This window comes from Chanodichthys erythropterus, chromosome 24, assembly GCF_024489055.1.
Source record: "Chanodichthys erythropterus isolate Z2021 chromosome 24, ASM2448905v1, whole genome shotgun sequence".
Classification (NCBI taxonomy): domain Eukaryota; kingdom Metazoa; phylum Chordata; class Actinopteri; order Cypriniformes; family Xenocyprididae; genus Chanodichthys; species Chanodichthys erythropterus.
In genome coordinates this window covers 1,272,828-1,296,870 of record NC_090244.1, presented here as the reverse complement: position 1 = coordinate 1,296,870, position 24,043 = coordinate 1,272,828, and the positions used below count along the sequence as shown (strand labels likewise).

The 24,043-nt window shown below is 33.8% G+C and overlaps 2 protein-coding genes across 17 annotated transcripts in view; one reads left to right on the top strand and one right to left on the bottom strand.

The window, feature by feature from the left end:
* myo9ab (myosin IXAb) overlaps positions 1–12,216 on the top strand; it is a 104,149-nt gene extending 91,933 nt beyond the window's left edge. For 7 of the 16 annotated variants that reach the window (XM_067379913.1, XM_067379905.1, XM_067379911.1 and 4 more), the window contains 5 exons: positions 144–197; positions 1,141–1,325; positions 1,407–1,546; positions 7,821–7,883; positions 9,610–12,216. In XM_067379913.1, coding sequence (XP_067236014.1) covers positions 144–197; positions 1,141–1,325; positions 1,407–1,546; positions 7,821–7,883; positions 9,610–10,130 — 963 coding nt within the window. In that variant the 3' untranslated portion in view covers positions 10,131–12,216. Of the gene's footprint in view, positions 1–143; positions 198–1,140; positions 1,326–1,406; positions 1,547–3,298; positions 7,368–7,820; positions 7,884–9,609 lie in introns of those variants that run through there. The other 9 variants (XM_067379917.1, XM_067379918.1, XM_067379919.1 and 6 more) reach the window with 7 other exon arrangements.
* A 143-nt stretch (positions 12,217–12,359) lies between these two features.
* On the bottom strand, positions 12,360–16,163 carry rsl24d1 (ribosomal L24 domain containing 1). Its single transcript, XM_067379920.1, has 6 exons — positions 15,998–16,163; positions 14,507–14,620; positions 14,328–14,400; positions 14,182–14,245; positions 13,262–13,347; positions 12,360–12,723 (listed from the first exon to the last, which is right to left on the bottom strand). Exons 1-6 carry the CDS (start codon positions 16,076–16,078, stop codon positions 12,656–12,658), a joined length of 486 nt encoding a protein of 161 aa, XP_067236021.1. The 5' UTR covers positions 16,079–16,163; the 3' UTR covers positions 12,360–12,655.
* Positions 16,164–24,043: the final 7,880 nt, after the last annotated feature.

The window sequence follows — 24,043 nt, the reverse complement described above, 5'->3', positions numbered from 1 at the left end:
AAATAGTCTTATTTTGTACTACATTCATGGAAAGTGCTATACATCTTCACTTCCCCATTCCGTTTCCAGACAGACATTCCACTAATCCTGTTTTCTTCCCTTCACTCCTTCCCTATTCCCTTCTCCCCATCCTCCTCTTCCAGAAACCAGTACTAATTGCGGTTAGGTTTATTGGCATTACAAGAACTGCCACCCTGGTATGTATCCACGCCGAAACATCTGTGACGTCACACGGCTAGTACTTGTCAGTCCGAGTGTCAGTGTAGCATCGTTAGTTGCCATACCCGCCATCCGTGGTTTGATGACATGTTTTTTTGGGCCTGTTGAAGACGTTCAAGCTAACTGTGAAATGCTGTCGTGTGACTGGTTGTGAGAGCTGATCGGAGGAGCGTACGGTCCAAATGATGTGCTCAAATGTCATGTTCTGTTTTATTTATTTTTTTGGTTTGTCTTGTTTTAACCACACATGCAACATGCTGCCATATTACTAACATTTCCTCTTTTATTTCTCCTGCATTTGCTTCTCGCTGCATTATTACACAGCCAAACACAGTTAAAAAGGTAAAGCTCAGTGACTGTGTGTTAGTGTGTGTCTGTCTTTAGGCAGTTGCGTCTCACTGCAGTGCTGTCTCTCTCGTGTAAGGTGTGGTCATGCTAGACTTTGTGTGTTACTCATTCATATGCGAATACAAGTAATGCAATCACATATGTGTAGATATTTTATATAAAGTGTATATAAACATAATTTGTGTGTGTGTATATGTGTATTTTTATCATTATTGTCTATACATGTTTACAAAATTTTAGGCTGCAATTATACATACATTTTATTATTATTTTTTTTTATAAGTTTATAATATTTTGCTGCTTGATTATAACTAAAATCTAAATTAAATAACGTTTACATTCCAATTACTATTTAATTAAATGTAACATTTAAACATTTACATAAACTTTTAAATAAGTTTTTAAAACCTTTAACAAATAATTTCACATTTAATTTAAAAATATTTAACTGTAAATATTAATTCCTACTTACCTGTTTTCTATATGTTGAAGTAATTTCACAAAGTGTAGCGTGACTCCAACTTCAATCATTGATTACTCGCTTCTTATGCTCCGGTCTGCTGTTTTCTTCAGGGCAAGGCCCGTTTACGCAAGAGCGGTCGCCACACGCCCTCGCCACCCTTGAGCCCTCGGATGACGGAAAGGGAGGAGTCGGGCGAGGAAGGGGCGGAGTCTGGGCTGAGTGAGCAGCAGCAAGCGGCCATGCAGCAAGAAGAGAAAGTTTTGACTATGCAGATAGAAAACCTGCAGAAAGAGAAGTTAGTAAACACCTTTTGTGTCATGATTATTGTTTATTTTTCCTGTATGGATTTCTTATGTTCATTATCACTTAATTTTAGGGAAGAACTAACCTATGAGATGTTGGCTTTGGATCCAAGAGCGTCCGATGATGAGATGCTGGAGTCGGAAGCATCTATTGGAACAGCAGACAGCTCGGAAAACCTCATGGAGTCAGAAGGTGCCATGTCCGATCAATGGGGTAACGGTGCTATTTTGTTTGCAAAAGCTTAAAAGCAAGTGGTAGTTTTAAAGAGTTCTGTCATCGTTTACTCACCCGCATGTCATTCCAAACCCGTAAGATTTTGGTTGATCTTTAAAACACAAATTAAAGGATTAATTCACTTTCAAATTAAAATTTCCTGATAATTTACTTAACCCGCATGTCATCCAAGATGTCCATGTCCTTCTCTCTTCAGTCGAAAAGAAATTAAGGGTTTTGATAAAAAAAATTCCATATAGTGGACTTCAGTGGCCTCCAAACGGTTGAAGGTCAAAATTACAGTTTCAGTGCAGCTTCAAAGAGCTCTACATGATCCCAGACGAGGAATAAGGGTCTTATCTGGAGAAACCATCACTCATTTTCTAAAAAATAAATAAAATTTTATAAATTTTAATCATAAATTCTCATCTTGATAAACTAGCTCTCTTCTTCTTCTTCTCTATTAGAATTCCGGCATTTTAGACGCTGCTAAGTTTATTACTGCCCTCCTCAGGTCAAAGTTTGAACTAAATTTGTCATATTCAATATGCTAGTGCAAGTTATATAACCATTAGTTCAAACTTTGACCTGTGGAGGGCAGTAATACACTTAGCAGCACTGCCGGAATTCTAATAGAAGAAGAAGAAGAAGAAAGCTAGTTCAAGATGAGGATTTATGGTTAAAATGTATATCATTTTTAATTTGTTTTAGAAAATGACGGATCGTTTCTCTAGATAAGACTCTTATTCCTTGTCTGGGATCATTTAAAGCCCTTTTAAACTGCACTGAAACTATTATTTTGACCTTCAACCATTTGGAGGCCAGTGAAGTCCACTATAAGGAGAAAAATCCTGAAATATTTTCATCAAAAACCTTAATTTCTTTTCGACTGAAGAAAGAAAGACATGAACATCTTGGATGACATGGGGGTGAGTAAATTATCAGGAAATTTTCATTTGAAATTGAACTAATACTTTAAGGTAAAGAAACCTGAGAGGCTTCTGTCCTAAGCCAAAACTTAGATCCAAAAATGCCATAAAGTCATCATAAAACTAATCCATATGTATCAAGCAGTTTCATCCAAATCTTGTGAAGAGATACGATCACTTTATCTATATATATCGTTTTTTTTGCTTTCAAATATAAAGAATTATCGGTTATCGTATTTTCATATCGGTGCATCCCTACTTGGAAGATCCAAAAAGGTCATAAATGTGTCATGAATCAAGACATTTAATCCAAGTCTTGTGAAGAAATAGAATTGCAATGATAAACAGATTTAATTTAAGCTTATATCTGCATCTAACCACTGTGATGATGCAATGTTCTCTATGTGTGTGTTTATATGTCAATAAAAGCCTAAATTAAATCTGTTCATCATATAAAGCAATTCTATTTCTTCACAAGATTTGATTCATGACACATTTATGACCTTTTTGGATCTTAAAAGTAGGGATGAACCAATATGAACATTTTGGCTGATACCGATAACCGATAATTCTCTATATTTGAAAGCCGATAACTGATATATTGGCATTAATAGCATTAAAAACATATATCTGCCAATACCGATATTGTGGCCGATATATCATGCATCCTTACTAACTTCGTATTGGTTAGCCGGACTTTAAATAGAGGGACAGAAACCACTCAGATTTCATTAAACATATCTTCATTTGTAGATGAGTAAATGATGACAGAATTGTGTTTTTTGCATGAACTAACCCTTTACGTTTTGCACATGATTTGTAGTGTCAAACGTCTCCCTTTTAGAAAAAAACCTCGGCGCAGTGTCGGCAACACGCTGGAGGAAGTCCGAGTCCAAAAGCAGACGTGGTTTACGGCGTCAGCCCGAATCTCTGGACTCTGTGGACTCTGCCGTAGCCTCGCTTTCCTCCGTGTCGTCCACGCCTCACTATCGGTTCCGTTCGTCCTCTTCCGGGCCTCTGTTTTCCTCCACCTCTCCTGGCGGGGACTTGCACATTCTCCCCGACCAGGAGGGCTCAGAACAGGCTTCCCTGACCACCCGATGTGCCTCCAGCTCTGAGAAAAGCCGTCCGCGGCCCAGAGGGAACCGAAGCTGCCCACCAAAGTCCCGCGAGCCGGGGGAAGGTGGCGGCCGCAGGAGAGAGCATGAATTCGGTTCTTCTCAGCCTTTAGTGCTGTACGGGAGTAATGAATTCATGGTGTGACCATGATACTGTCTAATATTAGCTGGAGCTGGTAAAGCAGAGACACCAATAAATAACATTTGAAGTGAAAGAGAAAAGCTTGGAAATCAACCACCACAGCCTTTCACTGCAGAGTCACCCGCCCTTCCAGTGAACAAAATGTAAGGAAGGAAGAATGGTGTAAAAATTAACGCACCCATAATCTACGACCTACTGACTGTAAAGTGGACCTGCTGGACCGGTCCGTTTTTCACCACAGATTCTAAGAAGAGTTGAACAGGGAAAGATTGATTTTTTTTTTTTGATCAACCTGTGATGTCCATTTTCATGTTTACAGAACTGAGCCAATGAGAGGTCACATGACTTCAACTGACTGCATGCCGTATTGCTACCATTTTGTTTTCACTCTATGATTAAAACCTTTGATAAAGTGCTAAATATGTAAAATAATATTATATTATTGATAAGGGTCGAATGAATCGTGTAAATAGCTGAAATCCCTGTGCTGCTGGTTGACCCGTGTGAAAATAACGACTTTTTGTGTTGCAGATCGAAAACTTGTGTGAATCTGGTGTCCGTGTCTGTATGTTGAGTTTCTTATGGGTGAGTCTGACAAAAACGCACATGGTCCAGGTCTTATTTCTTTCCTAAACAGTTCTGTTGCATAAACCAAACAATTTTTGTTTTCTTTATGCAAAATCATTTTGATTGTGGGGTGAAATCTGACCCGGACATGTACTATAGTGAGATTCATCCACGTTTTTCTTTTTTCCCTTTTATTTTGGTTCCAGAAACACATTTTCCCTTCAGATGAAAAATCAAAAGGATGAATAGGGATGAAAAGTCAGATGTGCGTAACCTCAAATGATTCTTTGCTGTAATTTCAATCGCTGTTGTTTGTTTCATCCTTTTTTTCCTCAGTGTTATGTGCAACAAAATCAGGACTTGAAAAATATTATTGTCATTTTTTTTTGTAAATTGCTTTTTTAAAGTATATTGTGTTTTATACATGCTGATATTTTATTGTGAAATTTGAGTATATAAATATATTTTTTGGTGTAATGTTCCACTGTGCCATCCGGAGTCACATATTTAGTTCTCTTGGCCACAACATACTTTTTGGTTAAAACTTTTCATTTTAATTTAGGGCTAGTTTATCACAAACATCTATAACAGGGTCCTCTGCTGTGCTTTTTACCCTTTAATCTGATTAGTTCACTTTCAAATTAAATTTACCTGATAATTTACTCACCCCCATGTCATCCAAAATGTTCATGTCTTTCTTTCTTCATTCGAAAAGAAATGGAGAAATGTTTTTGAGGAAAACATTCCAGGATTATTCTCCATATAGTGGACTTCAGTGGACTCCAAACGGTTGAAGGTCAAAATTATGGTTTCTTTGCAACTTCAAAGCATTCTACGCAATCCCAGAAGAGAAATAAGGGTCTTATCTGGAAAAACCATCACTCATTTTCTAAAAAAAAAAAAAAAATTTATACATTTTAACCATAAATGCTCATCTTGAACTAGCTCTCTTCTTTTTCTCTATTAGAATTCCAGCAGTGTAGACACTGCTAAATGTATTACTGCCCTCCACAGGTCAAAGTTTGAACTAATTGTTATATACTTGCACTAGCATATTGTATATGACAATTTAGTTCAAACTTTGACCTTCGACTGAAGAAAGAAAGATATGAACATCTTGGATGACATGGGGGTGACTAAATTATCATTTCATTTGAAAGGGAACTAATCCTTTAACATGGCCATTTATAGCAGTTAAATTCAAAACAAGGACACATAACAGCAAAAAGCTCAAAGCTTTAATATAAACTATAGTAAGTTTACACAGTGAACATTGCTGTTTATGTGCAGGGAATGTGTCTCCAGAAGCTGTTTACTCCTTTTTGATGTGCTGTTACAGATATCTATGTCTATATTTATGTCATATCATAGCCTGTTGCAAGAAATCATCACCATGGTGCAATGTCACAAAAGACTTAAGCTATGTTTTTTATGTTTTGAGAAGTATACGTAGGTACTATCTTAACCTTAAGTCCACTAATAATCAAAAACTGGCGGGAAGAAGGAAACGGTTGTTTGTTGCGTCCTGCATAAGTGAATGTAATCACTGTAGCATGCCACACTATTGTCAAAGTTTCTCTTTTACAGCCACTGTATTTAAGATCGTGTTTAAGGCCGGAAACATACTCTATGCAAAATACGCAAACCCGAATGCAGTTCCGTACATATTTAACATGTGGCTTTAGTACTTACCTTCAGATGTCTGTCGTGAAACCGGATTTAGATAGCTAGCTATAAACATGTTAACAGTCTAACGTTAACTTAATTATCTTCAAACTGAGGTAAAAAAAAAAAAAAAAAAAAAAAAACCTGACCGTTATGCTCTAAGCGCGCGCTTTTCAGAACGCAAAGGCACGTGACCCTGCGTAGCTAGAAGCATGTGCGCTCACGCACTTGAGTATGTTTCGGGCTGTATGTTTAAAAACAAGGGATGTAATTGAGGGATGTAATATCTCGCGTATGACGATTATTTTATGTTGAATGATCCTGCGCTGTGTGTTTTGATGGACCGAGACAGTCTGCAAATTTGTGCTTTCTAACTTTGTGTTTGTGCTCTCGTGAGCGCAGTTGTAAACGGTGCAATTTGTGTAATATTTCTTTAATGTGTAAATCAATGTGTAAGGATGTAAAAAGAAAATAATCATTGTCTTATTAAAAAAGAAAGAAAATAAACCTGGCATATGTTTTCCTTTTTTCCAGATATATAATGTCTAATAAGAGGTGAATATTTTTCAACCAAAATTTACCATAACATTATTGTCATCATAATTATTATTATTTTAATCATCATAATTATTATCATCATCATATAATTGTCGAAACAAAGTCTACTTGTCTAAAGTGACATATGGACGAGCCTTTCTGTAATCTGTGTGAGTGAAACTCATGTCATTGTCATCATGTTTATTTTAATTACTTTAACTATGTTTTATTTTAAGTAGAACGGATTTACCTTTCTTTTAACACGTTCACACCCACATTTCTGCAATTTTATGTTATTTCCATACTGTAAAATCTAATTAAAATATGATAAACTAAATAACGTTACAGATCTTTTCCCCCCTCAAAGGTTCACTAGAACTTCAGTCACGTGTCAGAACAAAGTGGGCGTGTCTGTTGCTGGGCAGAACAAAGCATTTGATTAAATCATTTGAATCGTTTTACTTGTATTATATAAAACAAACTTCTCCCCGATTGAAATTATGACTCAAAATAATGTTCTGGCACCGTGCTAAACTTTCGGTTTATTATAACAAGGATAGTTTTACTACAGTAAAATCATATTCAGATAATACGGGGTCTCATTTTTTTTTTTTTTTTTTTTAATTAAAAAAAATTTAAAAAGTGTTTTTGTATGATAACGCGATTTTTATTTAAGAAACAACTGTGGTAACATAAACTTACCAACTGTGGTAACACAAACAAACAAACATACAAACTTCAGTTGCCATGGTGAGCGTTACTGACTAGTCTTCGTCCTCCTGAGGGCGCAGCCTCATTCGTCATAAACTCATCATCAGTTCATAATAAAAGCGAATGTGATCGCTGAGGAGAAACGAAACCGATCTGAGACACCAAAATGAAAGAGTCCAAACGCGAGAAATCTGTGCTAAATCAGCCCAAACAGTCATTGATGGGTCTGATCGTGTCCCTGATAAGCTCGATCGCTCGAGTCCTGCTGGGACTGTTCCGGTGGATCGCGAGCGGTGAGTTCCCGTGTTTTCTCTTCACATTTGTTCAATACGTTTCAAACAAAAGCTTTGTTGAAGGGTTAAACATGCTGTTGTTGTGTCGTTTCACTCCTTACAGAGATTCACTGTGCTAAACATAGTTGTGTAAGGGGTAAAAGAGCAGCGTCATGTAATCATGACTTCAACAGTATAAGCATAATACTTTCAGTCTGTTCATTTAACAACAAAAGACTGATTCGTGTTCTCATGATGTCACAGTAATAATAATAACAACAACAACACCTGTGTTTTAGTGTTTTGTGAGATTGTTCTGGTCTGTTTTAACAGATAAAGCCATGATCTGCGATGAAGAGACGCCGGTGTTTTTTGACCTGGAGACCACTGGACTGGGTACAGCTCTCTTATAAACCCTTTAACAAGTCATTTTATTAGTGGTATCATTTAAAGTTTGTTTGTGTGGCATTTTACGACTACAAGTATCACTTTCATACTCTACATTAAAGGGTTAGTTCACCTAAAAATGAAAATGATGTCATTCATTACTCACCTTCATGTCGTTCCACACCTGTCGGAACGCAAATTAAGATATTTTTGATGAAATCCGATGCAATGTCATTTCCTCTCTCAAGATCCATTAATGTACTAAAAACATATTTAAATCAGTTCATGTGAGTACAGTGGTTCAATATTAATATTATAAAGCCACGAGAATATTTTTGGTGCGCAAAAAAAACAAAATATCGACTTATATACTGATGGGCGATTTCAAAACACTGCTTCAGGAAGATTCAGAGTGTTATGAATCGGTGTATCGAATCAGCAGTTCGGAGTGCCAAAGTCACATGATTTCAGCAGTTTGGTGGTTTGACGCGCTTCGAACCGCAGATTCGACAATGAAGAAAATATATTGATGCGATTAATCGATTTAACAGCACTATATATATATATATATATATATATATATATATATATATATATATATATTTATACAACAGTTCTTTCTGGTTCTCGAATCTGATTGGCTGATAGCCATGCAATATTTCAGTGATAACAGCACTCTTACCTTTTCACCATCTGTATCACTCCGCTAGAAGTAACCGTCATGGCAGCCGAGCAAATCCAACCTAATTTTTGCTAATACTACTTGTTGTACCACGAACTGTAGTTTTAAGAGTTTTTTAGGCGAGAATGTAGTTGTTTAGACCTGAATTGTGACTTATATTTAATCATAGCGCCTATTTTAAAATTTGTTTAGACGTTTTCGGAGATACGATCTCCAGGCCGTCAATGGCTGTTCACATAGCTGAAAAATTGTCTCTAATTAGTTTAAAGTATGAAAATCATAGTCACCCAAAATGCTACAGTTAAAAAAAAAAAAAAACAGTATTGTTGAGTATAAAATATATAAAAAAGCCATCCCATAACACCTAAAGAAAATGAATTGGTTAACGCATGTAAATACAATGCATGTAATTCTACAGTAAAATATTGTAAAATGTATTTTATACTTAAATTATTTTACAATATACTGTATACTATTTACTTTTTACTGTATATTTTCCACTTATATTTAACAAACCAATTAATTTTCTTTAGGCATTATGTGGTGGCATTTTTATATATTTTATACACTTTATAACATACATATATGTACATGTATATACATACATATATATATCAAAATGCCATCCCATAATGCCTAAAAAAATGTAATTGGTTAACTATAAGTGTAAACATATTATATTTAAAAACACAATGCATGTAATTCTACAGTAAAATATTGTAAAATAAAAAATATATATATTTTACAATATTTTACTGTACAGTTACAAGTTTTTAAATATAATATTTTCCACTTATTTAACCAACCAATTAGTTTCTTTAGGCATTATGTGATGGCATTTTGATATACTAGTTGTACTTTTTTTTTTTTTCAAAATACCATCCCATAATGTCTAAGTGTAATCGGTTAACTATAAGTGAAAAATAATAGCACAATGCATGTAATTCTACAATAAAATACTGTAAAAATATATTTTTTAATAAGTATAAAATGCCATCCCATAATGCCTGAAACTTTTTTAATTTTTCTAACATCTTTTTCCCCTCTTCTCAGACACGTCTGCATGTGATATCGTGCAGCTGTCGGCCATCAGCGGGGACCGGACGTTCAACGCGTACCTCCTGCCCCGCTGCAGTATGACGGACGGCGCGTCTCGAGTCACGGGTCTGACCGTCGACGGTCAATCTCTGCTCTTCAAACGGCGTCCCGTGCGCACCGTCCCTCACAGACGCGCTCTGACCGACTTCATCTCCTTCCTCAAGACCTTCAACAGACCCTTTCTGGTGGGACACAACAGCAAACGCTTCGACTGGCCCATCCTGACACGCGTCCTGGAGGATTTCTGCCTGCTGGAGGAGTTTGAGCGCGCGGTGTCGGGATGTGTGGACACGCTGGGACTGAGCAGAGAGATGTTTCAGCTGCAGAAATACTCACAGCCCTTCCTCGTCCAGCACTTCCTGCGAGAGTCGTACGGCGCGCACGACGCCACCGAGGACGTGAGGACACTGCAGGATCTCTACTGCGTCTGGAAGCCCTGCGAAGATCTCGTGAGGAAGCACAAAATAAGCCTGTGATGCCACAGATACTCGAGGAAAGCGTTTTTAAAGGAATATAGTTGCACTAAATGTAAAGATTCAATAATATAAACAGTGCCTTTTTATCTTTTTATAATGAAAACGTTACATATTTTGGCTGATCATCTGATGCAAGCAGCCATCCATAACTTATGGTTCATATCATTTTCATCTCATATTTTTAATTGTGTATTACTGAATTTGCAACAATAACTGCAATATGTGCAGTTTTCTTATTTTCCACTGAAAGTATATAAAGTGTTTCATAGGAATGTTTACATTATTTTATGTTCATTGACTAAATCATTTGTAAATTATGGCACAATATTTAAAAAAAAAATTGTATTTGTGTTAAGCTTTTCTTTTTACATTTCGGTTTTAAAAAATTGTTTTGTTTTGGTTTTATTTTTTTATTTTGGATCTAATATCAGGTTCTGGGTTTTGGGATCCAGTTTCACTTCCCTTTCTTTATCTCAGGTGTCAGAATGAATATAACTCTCAGAACTTCATTTCAACAATGTCACATATTGACGTTTAGCTAGTGACTGGAACCATTAAATATGAGCCATTTTATGAAGCTGCTAAATTTGCCTTTACCTGGGTCTAACTGTTACACTGTAAAATGATTACCGTTGGTCTCACTTCATTAAACTTCATATTTATGACTCATGTTTTCTCTCCATATCTAATTTTTCTGTCACTGGTTATACACACACACACACACACACACAAATGGTCATTCTACAGAATTGGTTTAAAGTCAGAGTTGGAAACGTCTTGAAAAAATGTCATTTTCCACAAATTTTGTATGTTTTCAAACTGTATATTATCCAGGGTTCTCATTTCTAGTAATTGTACAGTTAATTCCCATATTGTATTTTCAGAACGTTTTGGAATTGTTTTCCTCTCCCCAAATTTGTCACGACCGAAACACAATAATTTAATAAGAAGTTACATTGATCTACTAACATCTGCCTTGTAAATATATTTTTTGCTATTTTTTTTTTAAAAACTTCACATGTAAATAAACAATACCAATTTTATCAATATTTCAAGTGTAATTTATGAGATTTGTTGTATTTTGAATCAAATCTTTGTAAAAGTTATAAAGTTTATCAAACTGATTTCAAAGTGAAGGATTCATTAGTTTGAATACATTGAACCAAACACTATAATAACATCTTAGTCTTTATTTTTGACAATAAATCCCATGTTTCGGTCGTGACTGCACATTTTCAGTAGTGACAGTAATGTGTTGGTAGTGACCGCATCACATGACATAATTTAACTCTCATACTAAAACACCAACTGATTTGCATAACTGTACTGACATTTTATTTCCCCAAATAAACAATATGTTCTCTTTTGTTACTACCAAACCAATGATGTCACTACTGAAACAGTCATGTGCTGAAGTCTCGGTAGTGACAATTTTAGACACTTTTGAGTTGCTCAGAGATGTTAATCAGCACATGGTTATCTATCACAGTTGTACACACATAAAAACTAAATTTTATCGAATAACCTCCAAAAAGCGATGTCACCACCGAAACTTCACCATGTTTCGGTAGTGACAATTTTCGATACTTTTAAACCTAGCTCAGAGAGGACAATCAGGACATGTTATCTAGCACTGTTTTATACGTAAAAACTACATTTCATGGAATAACACCCAAAAAAGTTTGCTTAATTGCAGAAAAAGGTGTTTGGTAGTGACGTTCCTTAAAGCTCCACACAGATTTTCAGACTTTTGAATTCATTTAACTCAGAATGATGAGTGGGATTCAATAGATACTAGAAGGACACCTCAAATTTGAATAAATGATTATTTTACTGTTCTTTTTAAATGTTTTTGGTTGTGGGACAGTAGTTTACATCAGTTCTGTAGAATGGCCCATATAGATCTATATAGTCTTCATAATTCACATTCATTTAAAGAAACCAAACAATTAGACATTTTTATATGATTATGAATATTGCGAAACAAATGCATTTTTAAGTAAATGTAATTATATTTCATAATCGTATTACTTTTCTTAATTTATTTACTTTCAAGAAAGAAACCTTTGTGCTTTTATAGTCCGGGTACTGAATATACAGTATACACTTTTTTTGCATCACAATGTTTTAAGCCTAATTAAGTTGACAAAATTATGTATATTTTTCAGCTGATAACTATGCATATACAAACATGAAAATTAAATGTTACACTTTCAAACAGATCAAAACCGTATTTGAAGATTTTTATTGGAATTAAGATTTTGCACAAATTCCACCGAGTTCAAGTGTTGTTGATCAGATGTATGGACAGTTATAACACACGACACTTGATGTCCAAAATAATCTTTAGCCACTAGAGTAACAAGAAGGATTTCTGCAGAAGAAACATGCAAATAAGTCCTGTCGACTCCGCCTGGATTCTGATGAATATTCATGTTTATGTAGATCAGGAGTGATGGCACCACTAATTCTCAATATTTCAAAGCAGAAATATTCTGAAAGTCCAAATGTACAGTTTCTTCGCTTCACTGATCCATTTCCACGTCTTCTGCCAGTTTTTGGACCATCTTGTCCTCCAGCTGCTTGGCTTGACCTGAATAGAGACGTCTGACGTGAGAACAGTGTTTTTTGGGATACAGACGTCACATTGTGTGGCACGATTATTAATTATTAATAAAAGATGGCTAGCTCGATTCAAACACCCATCCAAATCTTATTCCTAAATGAGTGATTCAACTCAGTCTATTAAATGTAAAAGTTTATAGTTTTGGATATAAACATTGCTGTCTACAATAATGAACAAAATAGAGCAAATCACCAACTTGACGCTTAAAATAACGATTGTATCAATGACATTGTTACACCAGTAGGTGGCGACACGTGACTGTTAAATAATGTGTCATTGAATCATTCATTCTAGTGATTCACTTAGAAGCGCTGATTCATCCAGCAATGACACAAGTCTTTATGAGTGAGTCATTGAATCATTCAAGCCACCTTTTCATTCAAATGTAACATTTTTAAATAGACTGCCATTTTGAAATGACATGACATTTTGTTTAGTCTATTCAGAATCATGATATCTATCTGATTTGGTTCTCGGTTTATCCAGAATCGCGAGCGTCCGTTACCTGCGTGTGGCGCTTTGATGAGGTGAATGTTTTTCTTGACTTCGCTGATGTCTGCCGCCTTCTCCAGCTCTTTGCCTTTCTTCAACCTGCACAAACATGGAAATGATCATGGAAATTATGCAAATTTCAACCACATGGAGGAATCAAATTACTGACTGAACACTTCACAAACTCAAAACTAAAACAATCCTTGGATTTCTGAGCTCAGAAACACAAACACATGACCCTTTCAAGTCAAGCAAGCTTTATTTCTATAGCAGTTTAAACAACAGAAATAAACAAGAAAATGACAGAATCAATGATGCAAACCATCAAATATGAAAAACCAGCTCTTAAAATGGTTTCCATTCAACATTGTTAATTTAACTTGTGTGAAAATTTTAAATATGGCAAAAATATTTGCGAATAAAGCAGCGTTTCCATCCCATGTGTTCAAGAGAACTAAATCATCACTTCTTGGGAAATTTCTTGCATAAATTATCAGTAATAAAAATGAAAGTGGCTCTTTATTTCCTCCATCATAAATGAATTCGTCTCAGAGCATCAGACAAAACAAGGCATTTCAGAACCCCCAACCCATCTCAGATGCTGTGATGTGATTGGTCTCTCTGCTGGTTAGTCCAGTTATCCAATCACAGCCTCTGCTGAGGCAGTCACCTGAGATTTGTGTTGCGCATTGAGGAATTAATTCGTTAAATGTGTTTCCACCATAATTTATGCGCTTACGAAATAAAGAAATTGTCTGCCTCAATTGCACAATATTAAGAATTTATGCACATTTCCATTCCATTCATTTTTTATGCAATATCCCAAAATGTCCATAAAAATAAGTGGATGGAAACATAACTAGTGTCAATGTTTCAACTAATATTACACACAAAACAAAGGCAAATACAGATGTAAAAATATGTCCAACTCACCTGTTGAAGATAAACCGCGCCTGACGTTTGTTTTTGATGGCCTCGACCTTCTTCATCGCCTCCACTGTTCAACACAAACACACGGTTCAGATTGAGAGTTGATCATTTTAACTTTATTACCGCCACATTGCTGCTCTCGGACTCACCCGTCTTGCTCCAGAGCTCTCTGTTGTATTTGACAGGAATATTTCTGCGCTTCTCGAACTCCAGTGAGTTATCCTGTCAGACACAATCACCATCATTAATATGATTTCAAGAACTGAAACAGAATTAACTAAGAAATAAGACCAAAAACTAAGTCCAAAAAAAGAGTCGGGTCTCTCACCACCGTCAGCTCTTTGCCCGCGGACTTCCTGAACGCTTTGGTCCACCTGGTCTTTCTTGGGTTTCTCTTCCTCTTGAAGTTTCTGTGGCATTTGGACCTGCAGAACCTGAACATCTTCAAAGCCACAAACACACATCTGTCAGGATTCACACTGAGAGTACCATCGTACCGCCAAAATATCGTCTTTTTTGGACATGATAGAATGGTGGCAAAATATTAAAATTATATTTAAAAAAATATTAGTTCATTATAGAAGATTTAAAATTAAATAAATCTACAATGTTCCACAAGGGAAAAAAGTATTATTATTATACAATTATTTTAATTATTTATTATATAAAAATTATATTATATTATAAATATTATATACAATATAAAAACGTTTATAAAAATAAATTTTTTGTAAAAGTAAAAATATTTTATATATACATTTATTATATAAATTACTATAGTAAATTATATATTATATAAAATGATATTATACATTATAAAACATTTATAATAATAAAAATCTAAAGTTTAATACAAGTAAAAATAAATACTTTATTAAATAAAATATATTAAATTATAACAAATATTTTACATTATGAAAACACTTATAAAATATAAATATAAAATTGTATAAAAGAAAAAAGCATGTTTTATTATATAAATTACTATAATAAATAATGTATTATATAAAATGATATTATACATTATAAAAACATTAATAATACAAATCTAAAATGTAATACAAGTAAAAATAAAATAATATTTTATTATGAATTATTAAATTATGTATTCTATTAAATTACATTACACATTAAAAAAACAAATTATATTAATTTATTATATAAGCTATTATTATACATTATAACACATTTTAAAATATAACATTTTATGAAAAGTAAAAATAAAAGTATATTTTACTATATAAATGATATTACATTGCTATGTATTATATAAAATTATATTATAAATTATAACATGGTTTTACCATGTTTTCTCCTTTATATGCATTTTACCATGTATTCTCAACACTTCGACTGTAAATACCACATACACGAATACAGGAACTCATTCAAAAACACATATGTCATTCGTTAATAATAATCAATGTTAGACACTTAAATGCCCATCAGTGACTTCGGTAAAGTTGGTTTTATATTCGCACATTCGGACTTCTGATAAATTCAGACTTTCCAATAAATGTGCAATAAATTAATGTTTGCGAATTTTAAGCAGCGACATGATATTGACAACCAACGATTGTCAATTTACAACATTTTTCACAGTCGATCAAAATAGGCAAGTATTGTTTTAATGGCATATTTACTTGTGAATGTCCAGTGTAGTGTGATTAACAAGGCTATTGAATAAGGATGTCCGAATGTGCGAATATAAAACCAACTTTGTGCGAATATAAAACCAAGTCCATCAGTGTCGGTCTGATATAAACACGATCACACACGACAGGAATAATCCTGATAATGGCGTCGATCGAGTCTTTACCTTACAGTCGTTCCGCACAAACATCATTCCGTGTCCCGGATAAACCGGAGCCGAGCAGAAATAACACTTCTCAATACGCATTTTGATCAATTATTATGATTTAACTCGCACATGTGTCGCGGAGCTGCGAACACAGGCGGAAAAGAGAACGCGTCTTTCCGTTTCCGCAGCATGACGTCATCGCGCAGGCCCTCCGCGTTTACTGCCACCGTGAGGCCCGGAGTTTCATTACCTCACAGTCACAGTCATGGCATTTACACCTTTTGACCAACAGGGGTCACCAGCGTGTGGCGTTTCGAAAGTTTCTAAAGGCTTCCAATCACTGCTCTTCCGTACTTTGAGTTTAACCCTTTCATGTATTCCTATGACAACCGGGAATTTTTCTTATGTGTTTTTATTGTTCTTAGGCAAAGAGATTTTCAGATGTCCACTTGAGTGGACACAAATACATAACTGGAGATATACTGTATTAAACTGAAGTTAGTTCTACTGTGTGTAGTTAACAAACCAAAGATATATAAAATTATGTGAAAACCATAAAATATATACAAATAGTATAATACAGCTTCCATTATTGCAAACATATTTATTTACAGTCTATGTTGCAAACGCAATTGAGTTTGTTTCCATTCAACTAACAGACAGAGAAGAACTTCAAGATGAACTTTGTGTGTCTTTAATATCAGAACATGGGGATGTGATTCTGTCAAAGATCTGGAGGAGGTTCAACTCTGTGGAAACCAACTCAGACTGTGTAGAAAACGCTTAATTGTGATTATGTTCAAAATGGGCAAATTTAGCTCAGACTGAAATCTGCTTGATCTATTAATGTTTCAGACAAAACTAGCAATCAGGTGTTTTCAAATCTCATCTGAAATGAGCAATGTTGGGGGTAATAATGCATTACAAGTAGCATGCATTACATCAGATTACTTTTTTGCTGTAACAATTAAAGCAAAACGTGCATTACATAATCAGATTACTTTTTGATGTAACAAATAAAGTAATGCATTACAAGCACATGCATTTCATAATAAGATTACTTTTATCATGTAACGAGTAACGCATTACAAGTAATGTGCATTACATAATCAGATTACTTTTCTGATGTAACAAATAAAGTAATGCATTACAAGCGCATGCATTTCATAATAAGATTACTTTTAAGATGTAATGAGTAAAGCATTACAAGTAACGTGCATTACATAATCAGATTACTTTTCTGATGTAACGAATAAAGTTACACATTACAAGTAACACATTACATAAACAGATTACTTTTCTGATGTAACGAGTAAAGTTACACATTACAAGTAACACATTACATAATCAAATTACTTTTCTGATGTAACGAATAAAGTTACACATTACAAGTAACACATTACATAATCAGATTACTTTTCTGATGTAACGAGTAACGCATTACAAGTAACGTGCATTACATAATCAGATTACTTTTCTGATGTAACGAGTAAAGTTACACATTACAAGTAACGTGCATTACATAATCAGATTACTTTTCTGATGTAACAAGTAAAGTTACACATTACAAGTAACACATTACATAATCAAATTACTTTTCTGATGTAACGAGTAAAGTTACACATTACAAGTAACACATTACATAATCAAATTACTTTTCTGATGTAACGAATAAAGTTACACATTACAAGTAACACATTACATAATCAAATTACTTTTCTGATGTAACGAATAAAGTTACACATTACAAGTAACACATTACATAATCAGATTACTTTTCTGATGTAACGAGTAACGCATTACAAGTAACGTGCATTACATAAACAGATTACTTTTCTGATGTAACGAGTAAAGTTACACATTACAAGTAATGTGCATTACATAATCAAATTACTTTTCTGATGTAACGAATAAAGTTACACATTACAAGTAACACATTACATAATCAGATTACTTTTCTGATATAACGAGTAACGCATTACAAGTAACGTGCATTACATAATCAGATTACTTTTCTGATGTAACGAGTAAAGTTACACATTACAAGTAACGTGCATTACATAATCAGATTACTTTTCTGATGTAACAAGTAAAGTTACACATTACAAGTAACGTTCATTTCATAATCAGATTACTTTTATGATGTAACGAGTAAAGTTACACATTACAAGTAACATGCATTACGTAATCAGATTACTTTTATGATGTAACGAGTAACGCATTACAAGCAACGTGCATTACATAAACAGATTACTTTTCTGATGTAACGAGTAAAGTTACACATTACAAGTAACGTGCATTACATAATCAGATTACTTTTCTGATGTAACAAGTAAAGTTACACATTACAAGTAACGTTCATTTCATAATCAGATTACTTTTCTGATGTAACGAGTAAAGTTACACATTACAAGTAACATGCATTACGTAATCAGATTACTTTTATGATGTAACGAGTAACGCATTACAAGTAACGTGCATTACATAAACAGATTACTTTTCTGATGTAACGAGTAAAGTTACACATTACAAGTAACGTTCATTTCATAATCAGATTACTTTTATGATGTAACGAGTAACGCATTACAAGCAACGTGCATTTCATAATCAGATTACTTTTCTGATGTAACGAGTAACGCATTACAAGCAACGTGCATTTCATAATCAGATTACTTTTCTGATGTAACGAGTAAAGTTACACATTACAAGTAACATGCATTACGTAATCAGATTACTTTTATGATGTAACGAGTAACGCATTACAAGTAACGTGCATTACATAAACAGATTACTTTTCTGATGTAACGAGTAAAGTTACACATTACAAGTAACGTGCATTACATAAACAGATTACTTTTCTGATGTAACGAGTAAAGTTACACATTACAAGTAACGTGCATTACATAATCAGATTACTTTTCTGATGTAACAAGTAAAGTTACACATTACAAGTAACGTTCATTTCATAATCAGATTACTTTTCTGATGTAACGAGTAAAGTTACACATTACAAGTAACATGCATTACGTAATCAGATTACTTTTATGATGTAACAAGTAACGCATTACAAGTAACGTGCATTACATAAACAGATTACTTTTATGATGTAACGAGTAAAGTTACACATTACAAGTAACGTTCATTTCATAATCAGATTACTTTTATGATGTAACGAGTAACGCATTACAAGCAATGTGCATTTCATAATCAGATTACTTTTCTGATGTAACGAGTAACGCATTACAAGCAACGTGCATTTCATAATCAGATTACTTTTCTGATGTAACAAGTAAAGTTACACATTACAAGTAACGTTCATTTCATAATCAGATTACTTTTATGATGTAACGAGTAAAGTTACACATTACAAGTAACATGCATTACGTAATCAGATTACTTTTATGATGTAACGAGTAACGCATTACAAGTAACGTGCATTACATAAACAGATTACTTTTCTGATGTAACGAGTAAAGTTACACATTACAAGTAACGTTCATTTCATAATCAGATTACTTTTATGATGTAACGAGTAACGCATTACAAGCAACGTGCATTTCATAATCAGATTACTTTTCTGATGTAACGAGTAACGCATTACAAGCAACGTGCATTTCATAATCAGATTACTTTTCTGATGTAACGAGTAAAGTTACACATTACAAGTAACATGCATTACGTAATCAGATTACTTTTATGATGTAACGAGTAACGCATTACAAGTAACGTGCATTACATAAACAGATTACTTTTCTGATGTAACGAGTAAAGTTACACATTACAAGTAACGTGCATTACATAAACAGATTACTTTTCTGATGTAACGAGTAAAGTTACACATTACAAGTAACGTGCATTACATAATCAGATTACTTTTCTGATGTAACAAGTAAAGTTACACATTACAAGTAACGTTCATTTCATAATCAGATTACTTTTCTGATGTAACGAGTAAAGTTACACATTACAAGTAACATGCATTACGTAATCAGATTACTTTTATGATGTAACAAGTAACGCATTACAAGTAACGTGCATTACATAAACAGATTACTTTTATGATGTAACGAGTAAAGTTACACATTACAAGTAACGTTCATTTCATAATCAGATTACTTTTATGATGTAACGAGTAACGCATTACAAGCAACGTGCATTTCATAATCAGATTACTTTTCTGATGTAACAAGTAACGCATTACAAGCAACGTGCATTTCATAATCAGATTACTTTTCTGATGTAACAAGTAAAGTTACACATTACAAGTAACGTTCATTTCATAATCAGATTACTTTTATGATGTAACGAGTAAAGTTACACATTACAAGTAACATGCATTACGTAATCAGATTACTTTTATGATGTAACGAGTAACGCATTACAAGCAACGTGCATTACATAAACAGATTACTTTTCTGATGTAACGAGTAAAGTTACACATTACAAGTAACGTGCATTACATAATCAGATTACTTTTCGGATGTAACAAGTAAAGTTACACATTACAAGTAACGTTCATTTCATAATCAAATTACTTTTCTGATGTAACGAGTAAAGTTACACATTACAAGTAACATGCATTACGTAATCAGATTACTTTTATGATGTAACGAGTAACGCATTACAAGTAACGTGCATTACATAAACAGATTACTTTTCTGATGTAACGAGTAAAGTTACACATTACAAGTAACGTGCATTACATAAACAGATTACTTTTCTGATGTAACGAGTAAAGTTACACATTACAAGTAACGTGCATTACAAGTAACGCGTTACATAATCAATTACTTTTCTAATGTAACGAGCAAAGTTACACATTACAAGCACATGCATTACATAATCAGATTACTTTTCTGATGTAAAAAGTTACACATTACAAATACCGTGCATTACGTAATCAAATTACTTTCTGATGTAACGATAAAAGCATTACAAGTAGCATACATTACATAATCCGATTACTTTTCTGATGTAACAAACTAACTATAAAGAAAATTAATGAGCCAAACAGTTATTTTTGAGAAATATTTTATTATAATGTGCAATGTTCTGACCACTTTTTGGCATGTAATGAAATCAAACTGGTACAACATGCGGGGCTTAAATAATAATACAAATTGTAATAAACCAAAACAAGAAACAGAAACTAAAGTCCATTAAAGTTCCTGACAGATGTTTGAATTAACAGTATAAAATACATTTCTTTGGCTGTTCAGGGACATTCAATGAGCAAAACTGTTCAAAGTGTAAAACATAAAACACATATACACATATGACAAGTTCAAAATCACTCATAAGAATATTTAAAACACTAATGGAAAAATACAGAGTATAATTAAGCATTTACACCCCTAATTCAAAGTTGTTATGATTCATTTTTACATTCAGGAGTAAATTCACATTGTTTGAGATTGGTTGGACACGTTCAATACGTTTAAAACCGGTTTTCTGAAAGTTTACAGATGTGTGATCGTAGCGCTCGTAGTCAAAACAGGATGCAACTTTACAAAAGCAAAAGTCTAATCTACACAGGGGCGACCATATCAATCTTTGGTATAGATTTTATTTGCTTTCTGAAATGATGATTTTGTGTCACCTCAATCTAAAGGGTTGTTCCAAAACTCTATGATTATATTTTTCCCAAGTCACGTTATAAAATATTGTTCGCATAACAGTAATGTAGTTCAGCCACACTTCATACAAACACTCAAAATCACACAATCACAATCATACTTGATGTTGAAATCATAAGTTCAACCCAGTGAAAGAAGCAAACAACTCTTTGGATTCTAGCGTCTGTCACACCCGCGTCACTACGATCTAAAATGGAAGCCAAAGAAAAATACCGCGCTCACCCACAATCCGCGCGCTAGAACTAGCATGAAAATGAACGTAAAGCTGAAATGCGTTTCTTTTGGCACTTTCAAATATACAGAAATATATAGTATCTATCTTTGGAGGTAACAGCATCATCTCACACCTCTGTATAATTTTTTTTATTTCACTCTTTGGATCAGACATCTTTCATATATTGCAAACGATCCTCCCATCATAAGGCCGACGACGTCTTATAAAGCTTTCAGAGTTTGGTGACCGACATCACCAATTTTTTTTTGGTAATTTTTTATACTTGTTCACCACAGAAATCTTAGGAAGACGTACAAAAACAAACCTAAAAAAAATTCAACTCATTCCTTAAACCAACAAAAAATGCATCTGATGATTACAAATGCACCACAAAATGACTAATATAACTTGGTTGCTTACCGTAAATGAAAAATCTGAGGGACAGATTGAATGCATTTTCTGTTGTAATCAAATGCCATCAATACGGTTTCATTTGAATAAACCCAGAATATTTCTTTAACTTTTTCCCCGCCATTGGCGGAATTTTCCATCGTTTATGAGACGTTTTCTCGCCTTTTCTGGCTTTCAGTGTTTTCACTGTTATACGGTAGGGGGCGCTATTATATGGAAGCCTGTTTCCACACTAAATAAAAAATAAAGGTAATTGTGTCTTTTTATTTCACAATTCTGACTTCTTTTCTCAGAATCATGAGATATAAAGTCGCAATTGCGAGTTATAAAGTCCGATTCTGAGGGGGAAAAAGACTTTTCTCAGAATTGTGAGATTATATCACGCAATTCTGACTTTATAAGTCACAATTCTGACAACATTACATCACGCAATTGTGACTTTATATCTCGCAATTCTGAATTTATAACTCACAATTGTGACTATAATATCTTGCAATTCCGAATTTATTATATCTTGCAATTACGATTGTTTTAAATCGCAATTCTGACTATATTATATCATGCAATTCCGACTTTATAACTTGCAATTCTGACTTAAAACTCAATTTTATAACTCGACTTTATCACGCAATTCTGACTATATTATATCATACAATTCCGACTTTATAACTTGCAATTCTGACTTTATAACTTGCAATTCCAACTTTATTATATATCATGCAATTCTGACTTTATAACTCACAAATCTGACTTTATAACTCGCAAATGCGACTTTATATCACGCAATTGTGAGAAAAAAGGTAAGAATTGTGAGAAAAAAAGTCGCAATTACCTTTTTTATTTTTTATTCAGTGGAGAAAAGCATCTTCTGAAAGTTGTGGTTCAAAACAGGCAAAAAAGGAGCAGAAACAAGCAATAAAAGCAGTGATTATGTATGTTTTAGTCTTTGAAAAACATGATTTTCTCAGCTTTTTTAAAAACGTTTTTATAAACATTCATGTGTTGATTAAAAAAATATGCATGAAGCTATAAAACAGCGGCTCTGTTCTTTCTTCTGATATATTGGAGATATATATCTTTTGGCTTGCAAATTTTAAAAAAACACTGGCGGGGAAAGAGTTAAGTAGCAAGAGCTAAATTATATGAGCAACCAAAATGAATAAAAAAAGAATCCTCCATAACGCAAACTGCGCAATATCACAGCGAACTCAACGAACAACATGCTTAAAACCTTAAAATAATGGATCTCGTTTGGCAAACGTAAAATGCTCATACGCTACACGACAATAAACAGGAGGTAGTAAAACACAAGAATGATGAACTGAATTAAATAAACTGAGGTAAGCGGTTCACTGATCCGGATCGATCCGCATCTGAACTCGACGACTTATAAAGCAGCATTCATAACCTGAGGCACCTTAAACGGTTACTTTCATCTTATTTAGTATCTTCAAGTTAAAAATAAATATGTACGGTGAGGTTTAAAAGTCTGAGATCAATGAAATTAGTCAGGTTTGAAAAATTTCTTATAATTAACTAGAAAAGAATGAAAAACTGAATTAAGTATCGTTCATTGTTAGTTCATGTTAACTCATTGAACCTTAATGTAAAGTGTCCATCATTATCATTCGACTTTTGGACTCTTTGGATTATATACGGCAAACACCTTCAGTGTTTATATCAAAAGAATAATATAAAATCAAGAAGCTGCACAAACCCGTACGAGGGCGAATGAGGTAGAGAGACAGCAGAACAAACTCCGTCTCTGTCACAAAAAACACGCGTCCGTTCGGGTAAAGCACA

Coding starts and splice junctions, on each gene's coding strand:
- rsl24d1 (XM_067379920.1), bottom strand. CDS start 16,078: ATGCGTATTGAGAAGTGTTATTTCTGCTCGGCTCCGGTTTATCCGGGA. Junction 14,401..14,506: donor CGGGCAAAGAGCTGACGGTG/GTGAGAGACCCG, acceptor TGTGTCTGACAG/GATAACTCACTGGAGTTCGA. Junction 14,246..14,327: donor AGAGCTCTGGAGCAAGACGG/GTGAGTCCGAGA, acceptor TGTGTTGAACAG/TGGAGGCGATGAAGAAGGTC.